The following is a 19,985-nucleotide window of genomic DNA, read 5'->3' as shown; positions in this document are numbered from 1 at the left end:
TCTGCCCACGGGTCCCCGGGGTCACTCCACTTGCCAGTGCCGCCAGGCAGGGGCCCCTACTGCCATCCTGGAGGCCAAACCCTCTCCTGCAGGACCGAGAGCGAGCTTCTCCTCCTGAGGCGCCATGGCCACTCTGCTTCCCGTGGGCTCCGCACGTGGCTGGGCTGCGGTCTTCGGCTCCCGCCCTTCCTTCCGCCCCTGCTCGTCTCTGGGTCAAGTTGTGACTGTAAACTCACGCTCAGCAGCAGGCTGGGGGGAGCTGGGTGGGTGCAGAGACCCCGAAGCCGCTTTGAGGGATTAAAGCCATGAAGCTGAAATGGGGCCGTGGGACCCTGGGCTGCCTGCCTGCCTCAGAACCCACTTCAGGGTTTAGTATTTAAAAAAATAGAATCTCAGTCTTGGGGTGGAGGGAAGCCCCACCGGCTGCCGGAAACTCCCCTGGGACCCTCTGCTGCGACAGCGCCCACAGCCCTGGACGTGTCCGCTGCAGCTGCAAACCGCGGGCTTGCTCTCCCCTGTGGCCTGGGCTGGCGTCGTGGTGTCGTTACTGCCCCCCACGCTCCTGGAGCCAGAGCAAAAGGCCCGTGCGCTCGACCCCCGGCAGGCCCAGCTCGCTCCACAACGAGCAGGTGCTTCCAGCGCTGTGCACGGCCTCTCGAAACGAGGAGACGGGAGAGCCGAGGCCGCGGGGGAGTGGGTTTGCATGGGGGGCCGGCGGCGCTGACCTGCTGTTCCTGCCGTGGCCGTGCAGGCAGGCGACTGGCGCCGCCGCTTCCCGGAAGGCGGCTCATCCCCGTCACGGGGACGCCGGGCGGCAGGCGGAAGGGATGCCACCCGGAGTTAAGGCCGATGGGCGTGGCGGGCCTCCCTCGGCCTTGGACCCCGCCACAGCCGCGCCGCTGGGCGCCAAGGGGCAGAAAAGGCTGACACAGAGCTAGGAAGGTTCCGTAAACGTTTTATTTTTCCATAGTTTTAGGTCAGAGAGAAGCATCTGGTAATAAAAATAACAGAATTCTCTTCCCGGGTCCGCTCGGGCAGTGCTGAGTCCGCTATTTACACGTATGTTACACACGGGCAGGGAGGCCGTGAGGGGACCTGGCGGGCGAGGGTTCAGTGTCTCGGGCGGGGGTGCGGGTGCCTCCCGCCGTCCTTCCTGGTCTGGGAAGAAAGCCGAGGCGTACGTGGCTGCGCGGGCGGCCGGCGGCGGCAGAGGCCTAGGCGGCCGGCTCAGCGGGGGGGCAGGAGTGGGCCGTGATGTCGCTGTGCTTGTAGGCGGCCTCGTCCAGGTCCAGAGCCTGCCGGTTGACCTCCAGCGTCATGCAGCCGCGGTAGAAGGCTGTGACCGGGGCCGAGGTCACTGGTACATCTGGGCCGCGGGGAAAGAACAAACACGTCTCAGAGGGCGAGCTGCCCGGCGTCTGGGGCCCGGGCTCCCCGCTCTGCGTCTCCGGCCTCCTCGAGGGCACGGTTTCCCTTCCCTGCGGAACCCCTCCCTCTGGCTCGGGCACACGCCCTAGGCAGGTGGTAAACCGTTGCCGCCAGGCTTGACGCTGCACCCCGACCCCCAGGAGCGCACACAGATAGTCAGATCAATTAAATGTTATCTTCTCGGCCCAAATGAGTCATGCCCAGGGCTTCGAGGCTCTCTCTCGTCCTCTTCAAAGCTCTGTTTATTAAAACTAAATGCACTTTGAGTCTGGCAGCCAAGACAGAGATCCTGCCGTCTGCGGCAAGTGGACGCCCGCCCTGAGTGCTGGGAGCAGACGGGGGCTTGTGTGAGGCCCTGGCCTTGCCCACCCGCCACCACTGCGCCCCGGTTACTTGGCTCCACCTGACCAGACACGAGCCCCGGATGCAGGAGGGGCCGGGGTCACTCTGTCTGCTGCCATGGCAACTGGACACCAGGCCTCAGGGGCGAGGCTGGCTGGGGCGCTGGGGCACCCGGCCCCCAGCGTGGCCCAGTGGGCTGAACCCTCCTCACTAGCCTTGCCCACGGTTGGGGGTGGGGCTCCTGGAGGGCGCGGGAGCCGGGGAGGGGACGCTTCAGGCTGATGCTTCCCCGCAAGCGTGTTCTCAGCCTGAACCCCGCACACAACGGCAGGCCGGGGCCGACACGCAGCGAGGCACCCGATGCAGCCACGGGCGCTGCTTCCCTCTTCCTCTTAGTACAGAGCAGCCCGGTTCTGCTTGGGGCGAGCAAGTTGGGGCACCCTACCTGGCAGCCCCCCGACGAAGGTGAGCACGGGGCCCTGCAGGTGCCTCCCGAGGACGGCCAGCCTCTCCTGCAGCCCCGCTGGGCTCACTTCACTCTGGCCCTTGGTGCCGTCCACTTCCAGGGTGGCCTCGTCCTTGTTCACAGAGACGGTCACAACGTGCTCCTGGCCGTCGCAGACCTTGATCTCCATCAGGACCAGGGTGACGCTCTCCACGGCCAGGACGACCAGCTGCGGGGAGAAGCACGCCTAAGCAGGGGCGGGGCGGGTGGGGTGGCGGCCAAGTGCCCGCGGGCCCTGCTGTCCTGCCCTGTCCTGCGGGCCTCCTGCGGGCAGGGTCGCCTGTGGCTGGGGCGTGACAGGGACTCAGTCTCTACTCAGGTGAAGGAGGGGGCCACCTGGACCCTGTCCAACATGATGGAGGACGAACAAATAAAGCCACACACCCTCGGGCGGGAGTTGAGGGGAAACACGCTCCAGAAACAGGAACGCACATGCATTGGCCTGGGCAGAGGTGACCGCAGTCACCAGCGTGTCTGTAGCCGGGACAGAGGATAGGGCTGCCCCTCCACGTGGAGCTGCCACGAAGCACCACAGAGGGGCCAGGGCAGCAAATGCACACGCCAGGCAGAACACGCCTCTGACAACACGGGGCAGAGGCGCTGTGATGACCCATGGCCCTGCCCTCTCCTCCCTCCCTCTCCCTGCCCGGGGAGGTGGTCTCAGCTGGGTTGGCCTCGGGGCTTGTCCCGAGTACTGGGACGGGGGAAAGCCGGCCTGGGCAGGGCGCGGACTCGCGCCCATCAGCTTGCAGCCCCGCTAAGAGGGGAGCTGGGTGGCCCTCGTGGGCAGGCTGACTTGGTGAACACAGCCCTCTAGGACAGAGGTGAGAAAATCAACCTATTTCCGCCACCTCTTAGCTGTTCTCTGAGAAAACAGTAAGTCCAGTGGGCACGGTGTTGACGTGGTGTCGGGAGAGTCGGGAGAGGGGGACTGCGTGAAGGTGACGGGCGCGTGTCCAGGGGCATGTGCCCAGAGCTCCACCTGCGCCTCCAGGGGGCCGCATGACAAGGGTCTGGGGCGTGTTTGCACATCTTTTTCAAAAGGAAGATCTGATCTGTGAGCAAAATCCTTTGGCTTACACACGAGCAATTAATTCAAACTGCTACACCACTGAGCGGGTGGGAAAGTCTCCCCACCGCACAACTGGCTTTCGGGACCCCAACATCGTCCCCGAGCCACGCGTGGCTGCTCGGACCCTGGTGAGAGACGGGGAGGGCGGGCTGGAACCTCGAGGGGCACGGTGTGGGCCGCAGCCGGGCTGGGCGCTGGGGGCAGCAGTTCATCCTCAGGCGGCAGCGAGTGGTACCTGCTTCTTGAGCCTCTTGGTGGAGTGGTAGTCGACCAGGGCCACGGAGAGGACCACGGCCTGGTCAGCGCCCACCAGCGCAAGCAGCAACCCCGTGTCGGTGGCGGGGCGGATCCGGGCCACGGCCTCGACTTCCCAGGCGGTCTCGGTCCTGACATCCGGCGATGTCCGAGCTGCAAAGAAGGCGGCATGTCACAGGGCACTCCAGACGGGGAGAGAGGCGGGGAGAGAGAGAGGCGGGAGGAGCAGGGCGGCGAGCTCAGCTCAGCTCCCCCGCGGCCCCGGGCAGCAGAGGATGCTGGCAGCGGAGGAGGTGGGAAGTCGGTAACAGCCTCCCAGAACCCGCGGTTCGCGCCAACAGCTGGGAAGTGACGGGGGGCCAGGCAGCGGACTCAGGTCTGGGCCGCAGTCCAGAGGCCCCGGGCCGCCTGAGCACGGCCACACTGCCCGCTCCCCCGAGCGCCGCTTTGCGTGACCACGGACCACTTAGTCCCGCCGGGACCGCAGACGCGCCCCTCGGGCTGTGCTCAGCCCCCGGGCGCCCCGACTCCCTCCCCGCAGGTCAGTTGAATGGGGGAGGGTCTCAGCCTTCGGCCCTCCGCACCTCACCTGCGGCCTTGCGCAGCCCCGCAAGCTGAAGGACTTTGAAAAGTTAAAGACGCGGAGAAAACAGAAGCTTCCGCGAGCCCCGCTCAACAGCACATACGATCTTACATCCTGAGCTGCACTTTTCTACCGTTACAATCGACGCCTCCGTGGGTGAGGTTTGTTCAGGTGTGTCAGACGGGCCGCAGTAGGTACCGAGTGTGGATTATAAACCATACGGCGCGTGTCACGTATACGACGCATCTGAATGAGTATACATGGTGCATGCCTCTTGCACAAACTGGGTAGCAGGGCTGCATCCTGGTTCTCGGAGGGCAAACACCACCTCACGTTTCCTCCCCACGTTTGATCACCTGCTGCTGAAGAGGCCAGACAACCTCCACCCTCTTGGTTTTTAAGTGTTTCTACCTCGTGAGAATGTCAGGCAGGGGCTGCTTAGGCAGAAGGATGGTGAGGCCACGTCTGCGAACATTTGGGCTCAGACCTTGCCGCGGGCCGGTCTCTCCCTGCAGTGGACCGTGGGCCCCTCGAATCGTGTGTGTGTCCCCATCCCGGAGGGGCCCGTTATGGTCAGTTCCCGTAACTGTTCACCGAACCGAATGCACACAGAATTGGAAAAAGGAACCACCCCCAACCCAGCCTTCTCCTCCGTTGCCAAGCTCCCCCTGCACCCCGGGAGTGGGCTCCCTGCTGAGCCCGACGGGTGAGGCCCGTGGCCTGGTTGTCAGAAGCGTGCTTGAGGCACCAACGCCTCGGCTCCCCTGGGGGAGTTTTCTCGGGGGCGGGGTGGGGTCAGCCACACGGCCCTCACCGAGGGCTTCTCAGGCTTTGAGACCCAGTGAGTCCAGATCCACTGGGACCTGCTGCTGAGGACAGTATCTGTCATTCCCTGATGCGTCCTTTCTGTGTTGTAACGTGAGAACGTTGATGGTATAGTTGAAGACATATTAAAAACGCACAGAGTTCTAACTACCACTTGGCCTTTGTTGTCCCAGAACCTGAAGATCAAAGCCATGCAGCAAAAGCGGCGAGCGGACCACAGCAGGCACGGTGACGGGCACAGGGACAGCACTGAAGCCCGTGGAGACTGCGCCTGTGGTGTCTGTGTCACCACAGTGTTAGTGAAAAAAGAATTAAACATTTGTGTTCCATGATGTGATATTAAACATCACAAGGATGCTCTAGGTTTCCACGTACAAAAGCAAAGGCTGAAGGAGTGATGTGTGTTTTGTACGAGGTGGTGCGATTAGGGGTCAATGGTTCTTTTCTAAAAACCCTTCAGTGACGTGGTGACACTTTTGACAATTAAAGACAGAAAGGGGACAGTGACACAAGGTCTTGAGAGGATGGCCCGACTTGCTAAGGAGGAGGGAGCAGGCCCCACGTCCTCCGAGCTGGACGGGCCCTCCTTGAACTTGCAGGCCACCGGGGCAGTGAGGTCTGAAGGAGGGAGCAAGCCACCTGCCCTCCTGGGCTGACAAGCAGGGCCGTGGCGGGGGCGTCACGTGTGTGCCTTCAACCATGAAAGGCTCAGAGTCTAGGAACAGAGAGGGGCTGGGGGTACCCCGGGGACTCTCGCAGGGTGAGAGTGTGGAGGGGGGAGCAGAGCCGGGAGACGGGGCCTTGGCAGCAATGGCGGGAGCCTGGCAGGAGTGGGCTACAGAGAAGGGGAGGGGGGCGACCCTGGAGTCTCCCTGGACCAGGTGTCCACCTGGGACTGCCGGGCAGCCCGGGCTCTGGACGCCCTCCTGACCCTCGGAAAGAGGCATGCGGTTCTGTGCGAGGTGTCCGTGGGCCGGGACCCAGGGCTCTCCCAACATCCTCAACTCGAAAGTCACTAAGGCCCATGAGCCCAGGCACGGTGACACCTCAGGGCTCCAGCTGGTGCCCCCTGGGAAACAGAGGTTAACTTCAACCCTGTCTGAGGGGAAGTTGGGGAAATTCTGGGTCCAGACTCAAACGGAACCGCCACCGTCCCCCCCCCCCCCCCGCGAAGTCCGCACTGTCCAGGCTGACATCCTCAGAGCAGAGGTGGCAACGGTACCGCCGGGATTTGGCACATGCACTCATTTCACATAAAGCTGACATCTAAGTGCTCATTTATCAGCACGGGAGGATTATTTCTCTTTACTGTAAAAGTTGTCACTGATGGATAATAAAAGGCAAGAGATAGCTGTGGTTTGTTCCAGGAATTAAGGGCCCTGCTTTGCAGAAGCCGGAGGGACTCTGGGTCGACCCTGTGTCCCCTGCAGCAGCACCGGCCCCCAGCTGCCTGCTCCGCCCGCTACAGGGCCTGCTCCTCTGTCTCCGGGTGTAAAGGAAAAGCTCCTTTGTTGCTTTCCACACCGGCTGGAAAGCCTCAGTTCTGTGTGGCGTCTCTCCTTCTCCTCCTTCTGAAGCTTGAGCTCAGGGACTCCTTGAGGTGTTGCTCCCTCCCCACGGCCCACAGCGCTGTGACTGCAATGCTGGGCGTTTCCGAGCGGCCCCATGGCCCCATCTACGTCTACGTGTCTGAGCCTGAGCCTGTCTTGTCTCAGAACCTTCTGCGAAGCTCCCCTTAGAGTCCTGCATCCGCCTGGCCTGCCGTCTCAGCCACCAAGCACCGGCACCCTCCTCCGTCCCTTTTTTTCCCAGCCCTGCGCCCTAGAAGTGGGCCTGCGCCCCCGCCCTGTAGCCCGGGGGCCACGAGGCCGTCCCTCATGCCGTCTTCCCAGGTAGGAAACTGGCTCCTGCTTCTCTGGTTTTTAGCGTATTTCGGCTTATTTTGGCTGGAAGGACAAGCACGGCCATCCCGATGCAGGAGCCAGAACTCACCGTAATCCAGGCTGTAGAAGGCAAACCCGCTCCCAGGGAAGAAGGACCCTCTCTCGGTCAGGGAGAAGCACTGCATTTTCACGTTCACCTTGACCGTCTCCTGGACGGTGGTGTCCTCGCCGTCCAGCCAGTGCCAACTCCTCAGGCAGCCGTCCAGACGGGGGTTCATCTGGAAAGACAGAGACGCCCGGTGGCTGCCTGGTCTGACGGCGCATGGAAATCCCCCACAAACGCGGATAAATCCTGCTGGGGGAGGTGGTTCGGTACAGGCTCCGCGCTCACGGAGGGATTCGCTGCCCGACGCCAGGTACACGGCACACGCGGCAGCAGATGAGGGCAGCGTGCCCGGCCCCCCTGCCTGCACCCGGTCCCCACTCGTCCAACAGACACGGGGCGCTGACCACCGCCTGGAAGGACGAGGGCGAGGGGACCCTTCCACAGCAGCTGTGCCTGAGCTCCTGCCAGGCGCCCAAAGCACCTGGGCTGTGTAGCCGGGGGCTGGGGACCCGCAGCCGTGCACTCGCCGCGTGGCTCTGCGCAAATCAGGTCGCCCCAGCCTTTGTCTGTAAGACGAGGCGGCGTGAGGCACACGGATGGGACTCTGGGGTGTGGGCCAGCCCTCTGGAGGGAAGGTGCTGCTGACACCACCCTCTACTCAGAACCTCCGGGTGCTGGACTCACGTCTCGTGTTCAGTGTGGAAATCAGACCCGGAACACCAGGGATTCTGGCCGTGGACCTCAGCACACCCGGGGAGCGGGGTGATGAGAAGGGCAGGACTTTGGGACATGACCAACTCCAACCTCCCGTTAGGTCTTGTTTCCCCTACGGGAATCCTGGCAGGGTTAACAACCCAAACGTTCTTGGGAACTGTCCAAAAAAGTTGAGTGTTCTTTTGTTAAAGGATAATTTCATTGTGATTTATCTCCTCTGCAAAATAGACATTTTTATCATCAATTTAGACAAAAATGCAAATGAGTGTCATAGAGAGACGGCGAGGCACATGACATAGCTGCACTGCGGCTTGTTAAGGTCTAGAGACGCTCGCCTCCCGTGTCTGGTGCTCTGCCAGGGCCCTCAGGGTTCAACCCTGCGCTCAGCCACCTGGGCTCCGACCTCAGGGACTAAGGACAGGACTTACCGGCTGGACAAGGTCCTTCTCCTTGAAGGGAACGCCTCCCACGGTCAGGTTCAGGTGGTACAGTCCTCTGTCCAGCTGGAACAGGTCACCGGCCACGGCGATCTTCATGACAGCATCCTTGTTCACCTTGATCACCAGGTTCCGCTCGAGCTCCTCAACGGAGATCTGAAGAGCACAAGTGCTATGAGGGTGGGTGTGCACCTTCCGAAGGGGCGCCCAGCCGTGGGTACCAATTCCCATCACCACCCGGGGCCAAGAGACCCCCAGCCTCGGGGGGGAGACGTTCCCATCGCCACCCGGGGCCAAGAGACCCCCCCAGCCTCGGGGGTCCATGCTCATCGCCTGTACCGCTTCCCTGGCATCTGTGGTGTGGCTCTGACCCTGCCGGTTTTGGTTTCCCTCCCGACGCTGCTCCCTCCCCCGGCCCCCCTCCTCCTGCAGGCGAGCCCACCTGGAGCCCCTTCCCCATCTCTGGACCCTAAATTAAGCCTCAGTCAGGGAGCTGCCTTCTGGGGGCCTGAAGTCACTGCCCCCTTGGGTCAGCCCTGACATCTCTGGTCCTTTGCTTCTCCTACCCCTCAGGTGAACACTTTGAATACAAGAGAACATATATTACTTCGGAATCTCCAGCAATAGGGCCTGGCACGGACTGAATGCTGACTGAACATATGAATTCTTTCTAAAACTTCCCACTCTTTCCTGCTTTCCTTGTAGGAAAATTAAAAAATCTGTCACTCTATACACGATGCGTCTTCCTAATGACCCAGAAGCCCCTCAATTCCCTTTGTGGCTCCGGTGGAGAAACATTTAGGTACTGGGTCTGAATTTGGTGAGGAGACAGCAGTGTGCACACGTGGAGAGCCTCAGGGCCAGGGAGAGTGGGCAGAGGTCATTGTGGAACTGGCCCTGCACCTCAAGGACCGGTTTGTGTCTTGGGTGGGCTGGCAGCCATGTGCCTCCGCTGGTCATGCCCCCTCTAGCCTCTTCCCCTCGGGCAGTGTCCCAGCCCCGCTCGGGACCCTCCTGCCCTCAACCGCGGGGCAGCGGGTTCCCACGTGTGGAGCTCCCTCAACCCCGAGACAGCTTCCCTCTAGATCGACTGTTTTATCTGTAACTTTGCGGAAGGCATCCCTCCTGCTGCTTTGGAGATGCTCGTGCTTTAAGAGTCCAGGAAAGGAGGAGCTAGACACCACTGACAGGATGGAAATATTAGCAAACGTCTACACTGTTTTTATTCGCAGAGACCAGGGCAAATTTTTCCATTTAATCTTCACTTCTAGAGGAAAAAAGAATGCTTTTCCCATTTCTCTTTCAAGCACTTACTTCTAAAAGCCCAGTTCCAACTAAGGGGCCTCCAAGTTTGGGGAGAGAGCCTGCGTGTCACAGGCTGCTTTGCTCCAGGCATCATGATGCAGGACAGAGCGGCAGCTCCAAAGCCAACGGCTGCAGTTCAGGCTCTGGGCGGTCAGGGCACCTCCATCAAGAGGCTGGAGGTCAGCCTGAACGGAGCAGGCCAGGAGGCCAGAGCCTGGGACGGTGTCACGGGTCATGTCTGATCCTGCCCCACACCGAGAGCCGGGCACCGGGACCTTGGCCGGTTCTCAGCCTCGACCCAACTGACAGTCTGAACCGGCGGGTCCTCGAGGTGGGGAGTCCTGAGTCCCCCTGGCCTCAATCCAGCTGCCAGGGCCCCCCATACCGCCCCCCACAGCTGTGATAAGCAGGAGTGTCTCCAGACACAGCCAGGTGTCCTCAAAGGAGTCACCCCACTGAGAACCACGGCCGCTGTGGTGGAAGCCCTGCTCTGCTTCTGTGAGGACATAATGCCCATCTGAGCGCAGGCTTTCTGGCGCGGGGCCGTCCTGCCACGGCTGCACCCACTAACTGTTGAGTGAGCGAGTGCAGATAGATGCTGGGTCCTTGGCCCAGGAGCCCCGGGCTGGCCCAGGCAGTGCAGCGGGGGCCACGCTCACCGTCTGCCACGAGCCGTGGTTGATGATGGGCCCGCTGCTGGTGACGCGGCCCACGCCCTGGTAGCGGAGCTGCAGCTCCAGTCGGCCGGCCCGCAGGCCCAGGACGATCCAGGTGCTGTCCCGATGGCCTCCAGCGAAGAACAGGACGCCCTCAGGATCGAAGGTCCTGAAGTCGAACTCGGCCACCAGTCTGAGCGCCGGCAGAAACGAGTGGGTTACATGCAGGTCGTGGTGTGTGACCCCGCCCGGCGAGGGCTCTCCTGGCCTCGGGAAGAGCCCAGGTGAGCAGGCCGAACGCCGCCCGCACCCCAACGCCAGCAGCGAGTCCCCAGGGAGGCGCGCAGCGGGCACCAGCCCTGAGGCCCACGCGGCTGTGCTGGCCTGCGGGCTCCCCGGCCGGGACGCGAGCACGGGGCTGACTTTGCCCCCCGCCGCCAGGTCCAGATGCTCGGGCCGCCCTCTCACCTCGTGGGCTGCAGCCGCTTGAAGCGCAGCCGGATCACGGGCGTCCCGCTGAACATGCGGCCCAGGTACAGCGACTTCACACTCTTGGCCACGTTGAAGGGCACGCAGGGCAGGATGTCCTGTCAGGAGCGGGGAGCCGGCCTCAGGTGGGGGCACTCGGCCGGGCTCCCACTGGAACCCCCAGGGACCCTGCTGCCCCCAGCCCCGCCCACCATGGGGGCTCCCAGGGGAGGCTGGTCTCTGATGTTTCCAGAGGCCTCCCGCTCCCCGCTGGCAGCCCCCTTGCACAGTTTCTCCAGCACCCTCCTTCCCTGTGTATTTCCCTTCTGCTTTCATATTTTAATTATGGAATATTTCAAACGTACGGAAAAGCACGGAGAATAATAAAAACAACTATAAAGCGTTGTAAAACAAGCAAAAAATGGAGACCTTGAAGACTTGTTTCTAGAATGTTCCCTGCTCTACGAGGCAGCTTCTCCACCACCGGGAGGACCACACGGTGGGAGCCCCGGGGGTGCTCACAGGGCAGCCAGGGCGGGCCTGCCCTCATGGTCGGGGGGCGCTTGCCGCACATGCATCGCAGAACCCGGGCAGGGGCTGCGGTCACGCGTGTATGAGTGAGTCACTCGGGGGAGGAGTTGAGTGGCCACAACCAAACATCGGACAGCATGGCCACGCCTCCCACCCCGCCTCTCCCCGCGAGGCCTGAGGACATACATGCTCCCAGCCAACCCCACGCGGGGCCACAGCGCAGCCCAGGAGGCCGGGCCGGGCGCTACCTCGCAGGTGTTCATGTCCTGCGACAGCTTGAGGCCCCCGCGCCCGTCGCAGTGGCAGGTGTAGCTCCCCGGGGAGTTGACGCAGGCCTGCTCGCAGCGCCCCTCCGCACACTCGTCCACATCTGCCGGCCACAAGGAAGCGCCTGAGCCCACTGGCGCCACCGCGCACCCTGCTGCCCCATCACACCGCCATGGACGTGAGTCCCCAGCCCGAGACCCAGGAGCTCCAGGCCCGTGGCTCCCACCCAGCTGGCCGGCTCCTTCCTGGGGACGCGGGACGGAGGCCGTCAGCATGGCCAGATCAGCATGGGGCGCAGGGACAGCCTGGTGGGCGGGCGGGGCCAGGACCACCCCATCCCCTCCCTGGTGGAGGGGGCAGCCGCTGGCCCAGGCAGGAAGGCGGTGGGAGGGTGCATGGCTCTCGGCACCCCCGGACTCGGCTGGGCTAGGCTGCACCGAGGGCAGGAGAGAAGCCTGTTGCCCAGAAGCACAGGGGCCCCGCCTGGTCGGTCTCCCTGTGTCTCTGGGGAAGACGCCCAGGTGCACAAGAGGCACGTGCCATGTCGCATGTGTGCAGGTGCGCAGAACCCACACGAGTGCTCACAGCACGCTGCGTTCCTGGGAGAGCGGTGCCCTGCGCGCGCGCGCGTGTGTGTGCGTGTCCCGTGTGGTGTCGGGGCGGGTACCTCGGCAGGACTTCTCCGGGGAGCTGAACGCGTAGCCCTCTTCGCAGAGGCAGGAGTAGGAGCCCGGCAGGTTCTGGCACTGAGCCTCCCCGCAGGCGCCTGAGTCCGCACATTCATCCAAGTCTGCAGGAAAAACCAGCTGTGTTTCAGGTCCACCAGGCCTGCTGGCAGCCGGCCCGAAACGAGATGCCGCCCGCCAGGCTGGGAACCGCCGCTGAGAGGCACCCAGCTCTGCAGAGTGAGCGCAGCCCGGCCTGGCGGTGTCATCCCCGCGCCCCTGGGCAACGCAGCCCTCCTCCCCTCCCCTCCCTCCCCCTCCCCCTCCCCTCCCCCTCCCCTCCCCCATCCCCTCCCCCATCCCCTCCCCTCCTATCCCCCTCCCTACTCCTCCCCCTCCCATCCCCTCCCCTCCCCCATTCCCTCTCCCCTCCCCACCCCTCCCCCATCCCCTCCCCACCCCTTCCCCACCCCTTCCCCTCCCCCATTCCCTCCCCTCCTATCCCCCTCCCTACTCCTTCCCCTCCCTTCCCCCACCTCCTCTCCCCCTCCCTTCCCTCCCCTCCCATCCCCTCCCCTCCTATCCCCTCCCCTGCCCCCCTCCTCTCCAGCCTCCTCCCTTCCTTCCATCCACTGGGCTTTCCAGCCCCAGCCCAGGAGCAGGGGTGGGGGGGGCATTGCTGATCAGGGGCCTGGTTGAGAAGCTGATTCCAGACGCTGTACAGGGCACCGCCTAGCCGGGGTGCACACAACTGTTGCTTAGTTCAAATGACTGCAGTCCAGAAAGGTAAAAAAGTAACTCCTGGGGCCTTCTGACTAGAAGTCCCACCCTGCACCCTGGAGCCCTGAGCTGACCACCGAGCTGACGGCTGCCTGCTGGCCTCACTCAGGCCCCCTGGCTCCTCCGCCTCCTCCCTCCCCTCACGCCGGGGTCTGCCCGTGGGAAACCAGCGCCGCAGTCACTGTAACTGACAACCAAGGGTCAGTCCTGAGGCCCCATCCCCTCTGCCCCTTTGGCAAACAAGTACAAAACGCCTGCAGTTAAGAACTGGCTCCTAAAGTGACGGAGGGACTTTCTAGAAAGTGCAACTGTTACTTCAAATAACATCGATTCCTCAGATGGCAAACAGAACTGCGCGTGCCGCAAAGACTCGCAACTACTCGTGACTTCATTACAAGGGCGGTTGAGCAAACACAGGCTTTCAGATGTGGAAACTAAGATTTCTCCCAGCGATCAGTCGTGGGAAGGAGACAACACAAAGGGCACCTGCTCCCCCCCGGGAGCCTGTAAACCTACACGGTTCCACATCGTCAGGACCGATCTGCACGGTGACCAGACTGCAGCCGTGACACAGGCTGCTCTGTCCTGAGCAGAACTGAATCTCTGGCTTCACAGTTCCAAGAACTGGCCTCACGAGAATGGGATTAACACTATCGCTCATAATAATCTGTATCTTTGTGGGTATCAAAATAATTGTAGCTTGCTCTGCCCGTATATGTAAGCGAACAACTAAAACTGTCAGCAAAGAGATGCTACAGACCCACGTCAACGTCTTCCACTCTGAGAATACGGCGCCTATGTCAGCACGAAGTTCAGAAGACGGACCTTCACCCCTAATCCCATAGAAATGGAATGATGTCTGACAGGGGGGATCTGTAAGCAGCTCTCTACAGGAAACTGCCCTCAGGAAGCCCCTTCCTTGTCACTTTAGCAGAGCCATATTGTAACCGGCTTTCAACCAGGCGCCCCATGCCCTACTCATCTCCAGCCCAAGCACACCTCTCAAATCTCTTATCACACAATACCTCGCCTAACCTGCCTGTTCTTTCTGTAGATCAAAGGAGTAGAAATGAAGAATAAACAGATGACCAGACCTCCCCCCCAGCTTCCCCTCCAGTAATCTCCCAAACGAACTGTGTGACCGAGATCGCATCTAGAGGGAGACCATGAGAAGTCCACACGCCTGCACACAGTGGGGGACGGCGGGGACTCTGGCCCCCCATCTCAGGGATTAACTGAGATTCCTTCTCTGTTTCCCTTTAGAAGCTTTCACGGCTGAGCAGAATCTTCGGAGGTGGTTTCTGGGGGACACTGAGGGCACCATCTCCCCAGATCGCTGGCATTCTGATTAGAGCCACCTTTCCTTTCTGCCACTTGTGAGCGCTGATTTTGTAAGCAGTGAACAGTGGCACCCTGGGCTCCCTGCCCACCCCCACCCCCGCCCCAGATGTCCTGGGCCCCGACTGGCACAGAAACCTCTGCAGGCTCTGTGGCCTGGAAGGAGGCCTGGCAGCCGCCTCCCATCCCGGGGCAGTAGGCATGGTCTCCCCAGCTGGGCCGGCCCTGTCCACAGGTCCTGGTGCATCAGCCCGTGTCGAGGTGCTGGGGCAGCTCCCCGTGGCCGCGGACATGCCCGGGCATGTGCTGTGTCTGCAGGACGCCCACAGCCTCCAGAGCCTGAGGGACCAGCCACGGCCTGCAGCCCCTCGCAAGGAGCAAAGCGACTGTGGCTTCAGCCAACCGGCAACTTGGCAATCGCAGAAGAAGACGGGGGAGGAGACAGGAGGGCAACCAGGGCCCAGGGCCTCACCGCGGCAGGTCCGGCCGTCCAGGGAGCAGAAGAAGACGGGGGAGGAGGAGAGAGGAGGGCAACCAGGACCCAGGGCCTCACCGTGGCAGGTCCGGCCGTCCAGGGAGCAGAAGAAGACGGGGGAGGAGGAGAGAGGAGGGCAACCAGGGCCCAGGGCCTCACCATGGCAGGTCCGGCCGCCCAGGGAGCAGAAGAAGACGGGGGAGGAGGAGAGAGGAGGGCAACCAGGGCCCAGGGCCTCACCGTGGCAGGTCCGGCCGCCCAGGGAGCAGAAGAAGATGGGGGAGGAGGAGAGAGGAGGGCAACCAGGGCCCAGGGCCTCACCGTGGCAGGTCCGGCCGTCCAGGGAGAGTGCATAGCCGCTGTAGCAGCCACACTGGAAGCTGCCCGGCTTGTTGTAGCAAATCTGGCTGCAGCTCCCGTTCTCCTGGCTGCACTCATTGACGTCTGGGAACAGGACACAGGGACGGAGAGAGCCAGACGTGACCCACAACCCGCCTGGAGCTAGTCGCGGCGTCGGCATCTCCGACCCCATGGGATCCACCCTCAGATCCTGGGTGGGAGGGCACAGGGGCCCAGGGCTCCCACCGCAGCAAGGGGGCCGCCAGAGGGTTCTAACCACGTCCTGGGGGTTTTCTGCAGCTTCTCCGCTGACCCTGCGCACTGTAGACTCAGAGAGTCTCTTGACTCCTTTCTGATCAGCGGGGGGGCCGTGCCGGGCGGGGCGGCTACAGGGCAGTCCTACTGCCCACCACAGGCCCAGACCTGCTCTCGGGAGGGGCCATCGCCCTCCCCGGCGCCCCCCCAAGGAGGTGGCCTGGCTAGAGCACAGTTCAGGGCTCAGCACGGTGGCTTTTCAAGCTGGTTGGCGCCCTGCCTGGGGGCAGAGGCAAGACCTCCCGCACTGTGCAAACATTTGGCTCTTGGGAGGACCGGAGGGGCTGAGGGCCCCGCCTGCCCATCTTCTCCCGGGAACTGGGAGGGGGGCCGGCCAGCGAGGGGCCTGGACCCCCGGCCTGCCGTCCTCCCGCTTCTCCTCACTCTGCTCTCAGCCAGACAGGCTGGTGCGGCTGTGTCCCCGGCGGGGCAGGTAGGGGGCCTGGCAGGGAGAGGCGGAAGACAGCAGGACTCACGGCCCCACCAGCCCGGGGCCCTGCGGGTGGCCCTGCAGGGAGGGCCTGACACCTATGCCACCAGCCCGCCCCCAGGCCGTGGCCTTACCTCTGTTGCAGAGCCGTCCCGCCCAGCCGTCTCTGCACTGGCAGTAGAAGTTGCCCATGAGGTCCTGGCAGACTTGGGTGCCCTCCTTATCGCAGGGGTCTGGAGAGCACTGGTCAGGCAGCTCTGAGTTGAAAGGAAGGAGAAGATGGCCCTGAGCTGCTCCTGGTCAGCTGGGGGGAAACCGAGGCAGCTCTGGGGCACGAACGTCCCCTCCACTGGCCCCGGCGGGCCGCACAGAACACCCACCTCTGGGCAGGAGGGGGCCGCAGACCAGGCTGGCCGGGCCCCAGCCGATCCCAGGAAACCCAGGTCAGCTCGGAGGGAGGGGCCGCCCACCCCCTGGGCCCGAGGTCAGGGCCGCGGCCCCGGGGCAGCAGAGGAGAGGAGTGGGCCTGGCTGGGCCCCAGGAGCTTGGACCTCCCAGGGAGCAGGTCCACAGGGCCCTGGCCGGCCCATGGGCCAGCCCGGCAGACCCAGAACGTTCCCCTCCCCTGGCGGCCGTGTCCACTCTGCCAGGCCAGGACCCCGGCCCACTCGACCCCTGGCCTGTGGGGTCCACCAGCTCGCACAGAGGGCGCCCACAGCCTCCCCGCCCGCCCCTCGGGTGGGCCTGCTGCTTCTGCCTCTGCTTCGGCCACGGTCCAGACCGTCTGGGCCCCGGGCTCCGCTGCTCCCCTTCCTCTCCGACACGCGCCGGCCCCACGGCCTGTAGGTTTCATTGGTGCTAGTGACCAGCGGCCATCCTGCTTCTCTGGATTGTCCCGCTTTCAGCGGAGGGAACAGGGCACGTTTCCCGGGGCCCTGGAGACCGCGGGCCAGCCACTCGGCCAGGTTCAGCCCGCGACGCCGCCTTTCTGTGTGCCAGCGGCCACTACCTTCTCATACCCGGGCGTCCCCTGCAGCACCCGAGCCAGGCACTGCCGTGCGTCTTTATTCACCGAGCGACGGGCCCGTCTGAGCGCTGGGAGGCCCACGACAGGTGGCCGCGGTGCTTCAGCCCTCCCTCTGCCCCCGCCCCGCGTGCAGCTGAGGGCACCGTTCACTCCACGGCCTGGTCACTAGGAACAGGCCAAGCCAGCACGTGACCGCTGAGAGCGCCAGGCCGCTGTCTGCGCGGTGAAGCCGGTCGGGCGGGCACTCACCCCCGACTCTTCACTTCTTTCTCAGGACGGCTGACGTCCCCAGCCGGACGCTGGTCTGGGGACAGTGTTTCCACCGTGGGCTTGCTCCTGGTCCCAGGAGGACAGTGGGCCCCTGTGTCCCCCAGCTCACCAGGCCTCGCGCCAGCCCTTGTCCTTGGCATGGACCCAACACCATGCTTTGTCCCTCTGCGTCCCCGTGGGTCTGGGGACCTGGTCACCGGCGACCCCCTCAGGGAGGGCCCAGCATAACTGTTTGTGTCGCAACCCTGGAACCCACGTCTCTCACTGGGCTCTTCTCGTGACCTTTCCACGGGACCCCTCAAAGCTTGCTTCTTCTGCACAATTACAGCCAACAAAACACTTTCAAGTGTGGCCCGAACACAGCACCTCCAGGTATTTTGGAGACACGTGCACAGCTATCCTTGGTGGACTCCGTGAGCGCCTTCCACCCCTAAGCAAGTAGGAACTGGGTCTGGCGCTCGGAGAGTGAGGAAGGGGGGTCCAGCGGTCAGCCCTGTGGCCCCCATGCGGCTGTAACGAGGGCTCCCCCGGGGGACAGGAGGGCCGGGGCGGCGGGGGTCAAGCCCAGTGCCAGGGCTGAGATGACAGACGGGTCTGCTTCCTGACACGGCCTCCGCAGGACGGGGCTCTGAGGGGGCAGGGAGACTGGGGCGGTCGGGGGGACGTGTGCTGGGGCCCAGACAGCACCCGAGCCGAGGGTCCGGCTGATCCCCCAACAGCACTCGGCACATTAGAGGCCCTGCAGGAGGGACGGGGAAGATGGGGTGCGTCTCCACGCGATATATTTGGTTAAAGACTTAAAGTTATTTCAGAAGGACACACCTGGGCTCGTTACCTTCGTCTGGAATTTGCCTAGAATGCCTACCACCCCCCCCCCCTTTAAAAATCAACCTCCCCTGGGGTGGGACAGCTCCAGGAGATTCCCACAGGGAACCCAGCTGGAGAACTCCACCACCGCGGCTTTCATCTGTTGCCCTGTTGGGAAGCTTATCTGTAGGGCAGAGGAAGGAGAGTGTTTGCAGGTGCCCCTGAGCTGCTAGGAATTCGGTGGACGCAGGCAGCCTGCAGAGGGGCTCGGGGCTGAGTCAGACCTGAGTCCCGACCCGGGCCCCTGACAGACGGGAGGCGAGGGGTTATCTGGCCCCACGATGGCTGTGAGAGGAGGGAGGGAGAGCGGCTGCTATGTAGACAGGGATGTGAGGCACCTGCTGAGGCCAGCAGAGGCCTGTCTCAGTGGCTTTTGCTCCCACTTCCAGAAATGAGTGGGTGTGATGAGTTATAGCCTGGGAAATGCATGCAAATGCGGGCCGTTGTTCTCACGGAGGAGAAAAGGCACCGAGACCCTTCCTCGTGGAGACAGTCGGCCAGGACTCCTCAGATGGCATCGCCCACGTCTTCTGGGACCCAAAGGCAAAGCCTCAGAAACCAATCCGGGACCCCCAGGGGAGGCACATCTAGAATAAATGACGACACGGAGCTTCCACCTCACCTGGACCAATGACCACACGGAGCTTCCACATCACCTGGACCAATGACCACACGGAGCTTCCACATCACCTGGACCAATGACCACACGGAGCTTCCACATCACCTGGACCAATGACCACACGGAGCTTCCACATCACCTGGACCAATGACCACACGGAGCTTCCACATCACCTGGACCAATAACCACACGGAGCTTCCACATCATCTGGACCAATGACCACACGGAGCCCCACCTCAACTGGACCAATGACCACACGGAGTCTCACATCACCTGGACCAATGATCACACGGAGCCCCACATCACCTGGACCAATGACCACACGGAGCTTCCACCTCACCTGGACCAATAACCACACGGAGCTTCCACATCATCTGGACCAATAACCACACGGAGCTTCCACATCATCTGGACCAATGACCACACGGAGTCTCACATCACCTGGACCAATGACCACACGGAGCCCCACATCACCTGGACCAATGACCACACGGAGCTTCCACATCACCTGGACCAATGACCACACGGAGCTTCCACATCATCTGGACCAATGACCACACGGAGCCCCACCTCAACTGGACCAATGACCACACGGAGTCTCACATCACCTGGACCAATGATCACACGGAGCCCCACATCACCTGGACCAATGACCACACGGAGCTTCCACATCATCTGGACCAATGACCACACGGAGCTTCCACATCATCTGGACCAATAACCACACGGAGCTTCCACATCATCTGGACCAATGACCACACGGAGCCCCACCTCAACTGGACCAATGACCACACGGAGTCTCACATCATCTGGACCAATGACCACACGGAGCCCCACATCACCTGGACCAATGACTACACGGAGTCTCACATCATCTGGACCAGTGACCACACGGAGTCTCACATCATCTGGACCAGTGACCACACGGAGTCTCACATCATCTGGACCAGTGACCACACGGAGCCCCACCTCCTCACTGCATCAGAAATGTCCGAGGCAGGTTATAAGCTTAAACATGAAATATCAGACAACTTTTTATAGTCTCAGGAAAAGGATAGCCTGAAACCCAGGAAGTAAAACAATCCAATCAGTTTGAATACATAATTCAAAAAGAAGGAACTGGTATGGCAAGTTGACAACACCAAAAGTCTGCTACAAGTGAAGCGTAATGACGGGAAGCTGAACTTCTCTGGTGCTCCCATGTCCGCCTAAGGCCGGCGAGGTCCCGCTCACCCTGGGGGCCGAGGGGCAGGGCTTGCTCCTGGCAACCGGGATGTGTGGGCGGGGGCTCTGGCTCCTTGAGTGCACACTGGCCTCTGCCAGTACCAGCGGCTGCTCCTCACTTGCTCCTGTGAGGCTGCCGATGCGTCCGCGAGGAGCCCGGGCCTCACAGCAGGGCCCCCGCCCTCCTTCAGTCTCTCACTTCCTTTGTGCGCCTGGGCCGGGCTGGGGTCTGTGACCCGGGGCGCGATAGGCAAGGCCA

General features: G+C 62.7%; 1 protein-coding gene across 1 annotated transcript in view; it reads right to left on the bottom strand.

Moving 5' to 3' along the window:
• Nucleotides 1-938: 938 nt before the first annotated feature.
• GAS6 (growth arrest specific 6) overlaps nt 939-19,985 on the bottom strand; it is a 34,651-nt gene continuing 15,604 nt past the window's right edge. The window contains exons 5-15 of the mRNA XM_057532879.1: nt 15,854-15,976; nt 14,957-15,079; nt 12,045-12,167; nt 11,359-11,480; nt 10,580-10,698; nt 10,115-10,304; nt 8,142-8,306; nt 7,003-7,171; nt 3,583-3,755; nt 2,216-2,444; nt 939-1,366 (exon numbers count right to left, since the gene is read on the bottom strand). Of these exons, the coding sequence (XP_057388862.1) occupies nt 1,215-1,366; nt 2,216-2,444; nt 3,583-3,755; nt 7,003-7,171; nt 8,142-8,306; nt 10,115-10,304; nt 10,580-10,698; nt 11,359-11,480; nt 12,045-12,167; nt 14,957-15,079; nt 15,854-15,976 (1,688 nt within the window). The 3' untranslated portion in view covers nt 939-1,214. The remainder of the gene's footprint in view (nt 1,367-2,215; nt 2,445-3,582; nt 3,756-7,002; nt 7,172-8,141; nt 8,307-10,114; nt 10,305-10,579; nt 10,699-11,358; nt 11,481-12,044; nt 12,168-14,956; nt 15,080-15,853; nt 15,977-19,985) is intronic.

The sequence above is a fragment of the Balaenoptera acutorostrata genome, chromosome 18 (assembly GCF_949987535.1).
Source record: "Balaenoptera acutorostrata chromosome 18, mBalAcu1.1, whole genome shotgun sequence".
NCBI lineage: Eukaryota > Metazoa > Chordata > Mammalia > Artiodactyla > Balaenopteridae > Balaenoptera > Balaenoptera acutorostrata.
This window is presented reverse-complemented; position numbering and strand designations above follow the sequence as displayed.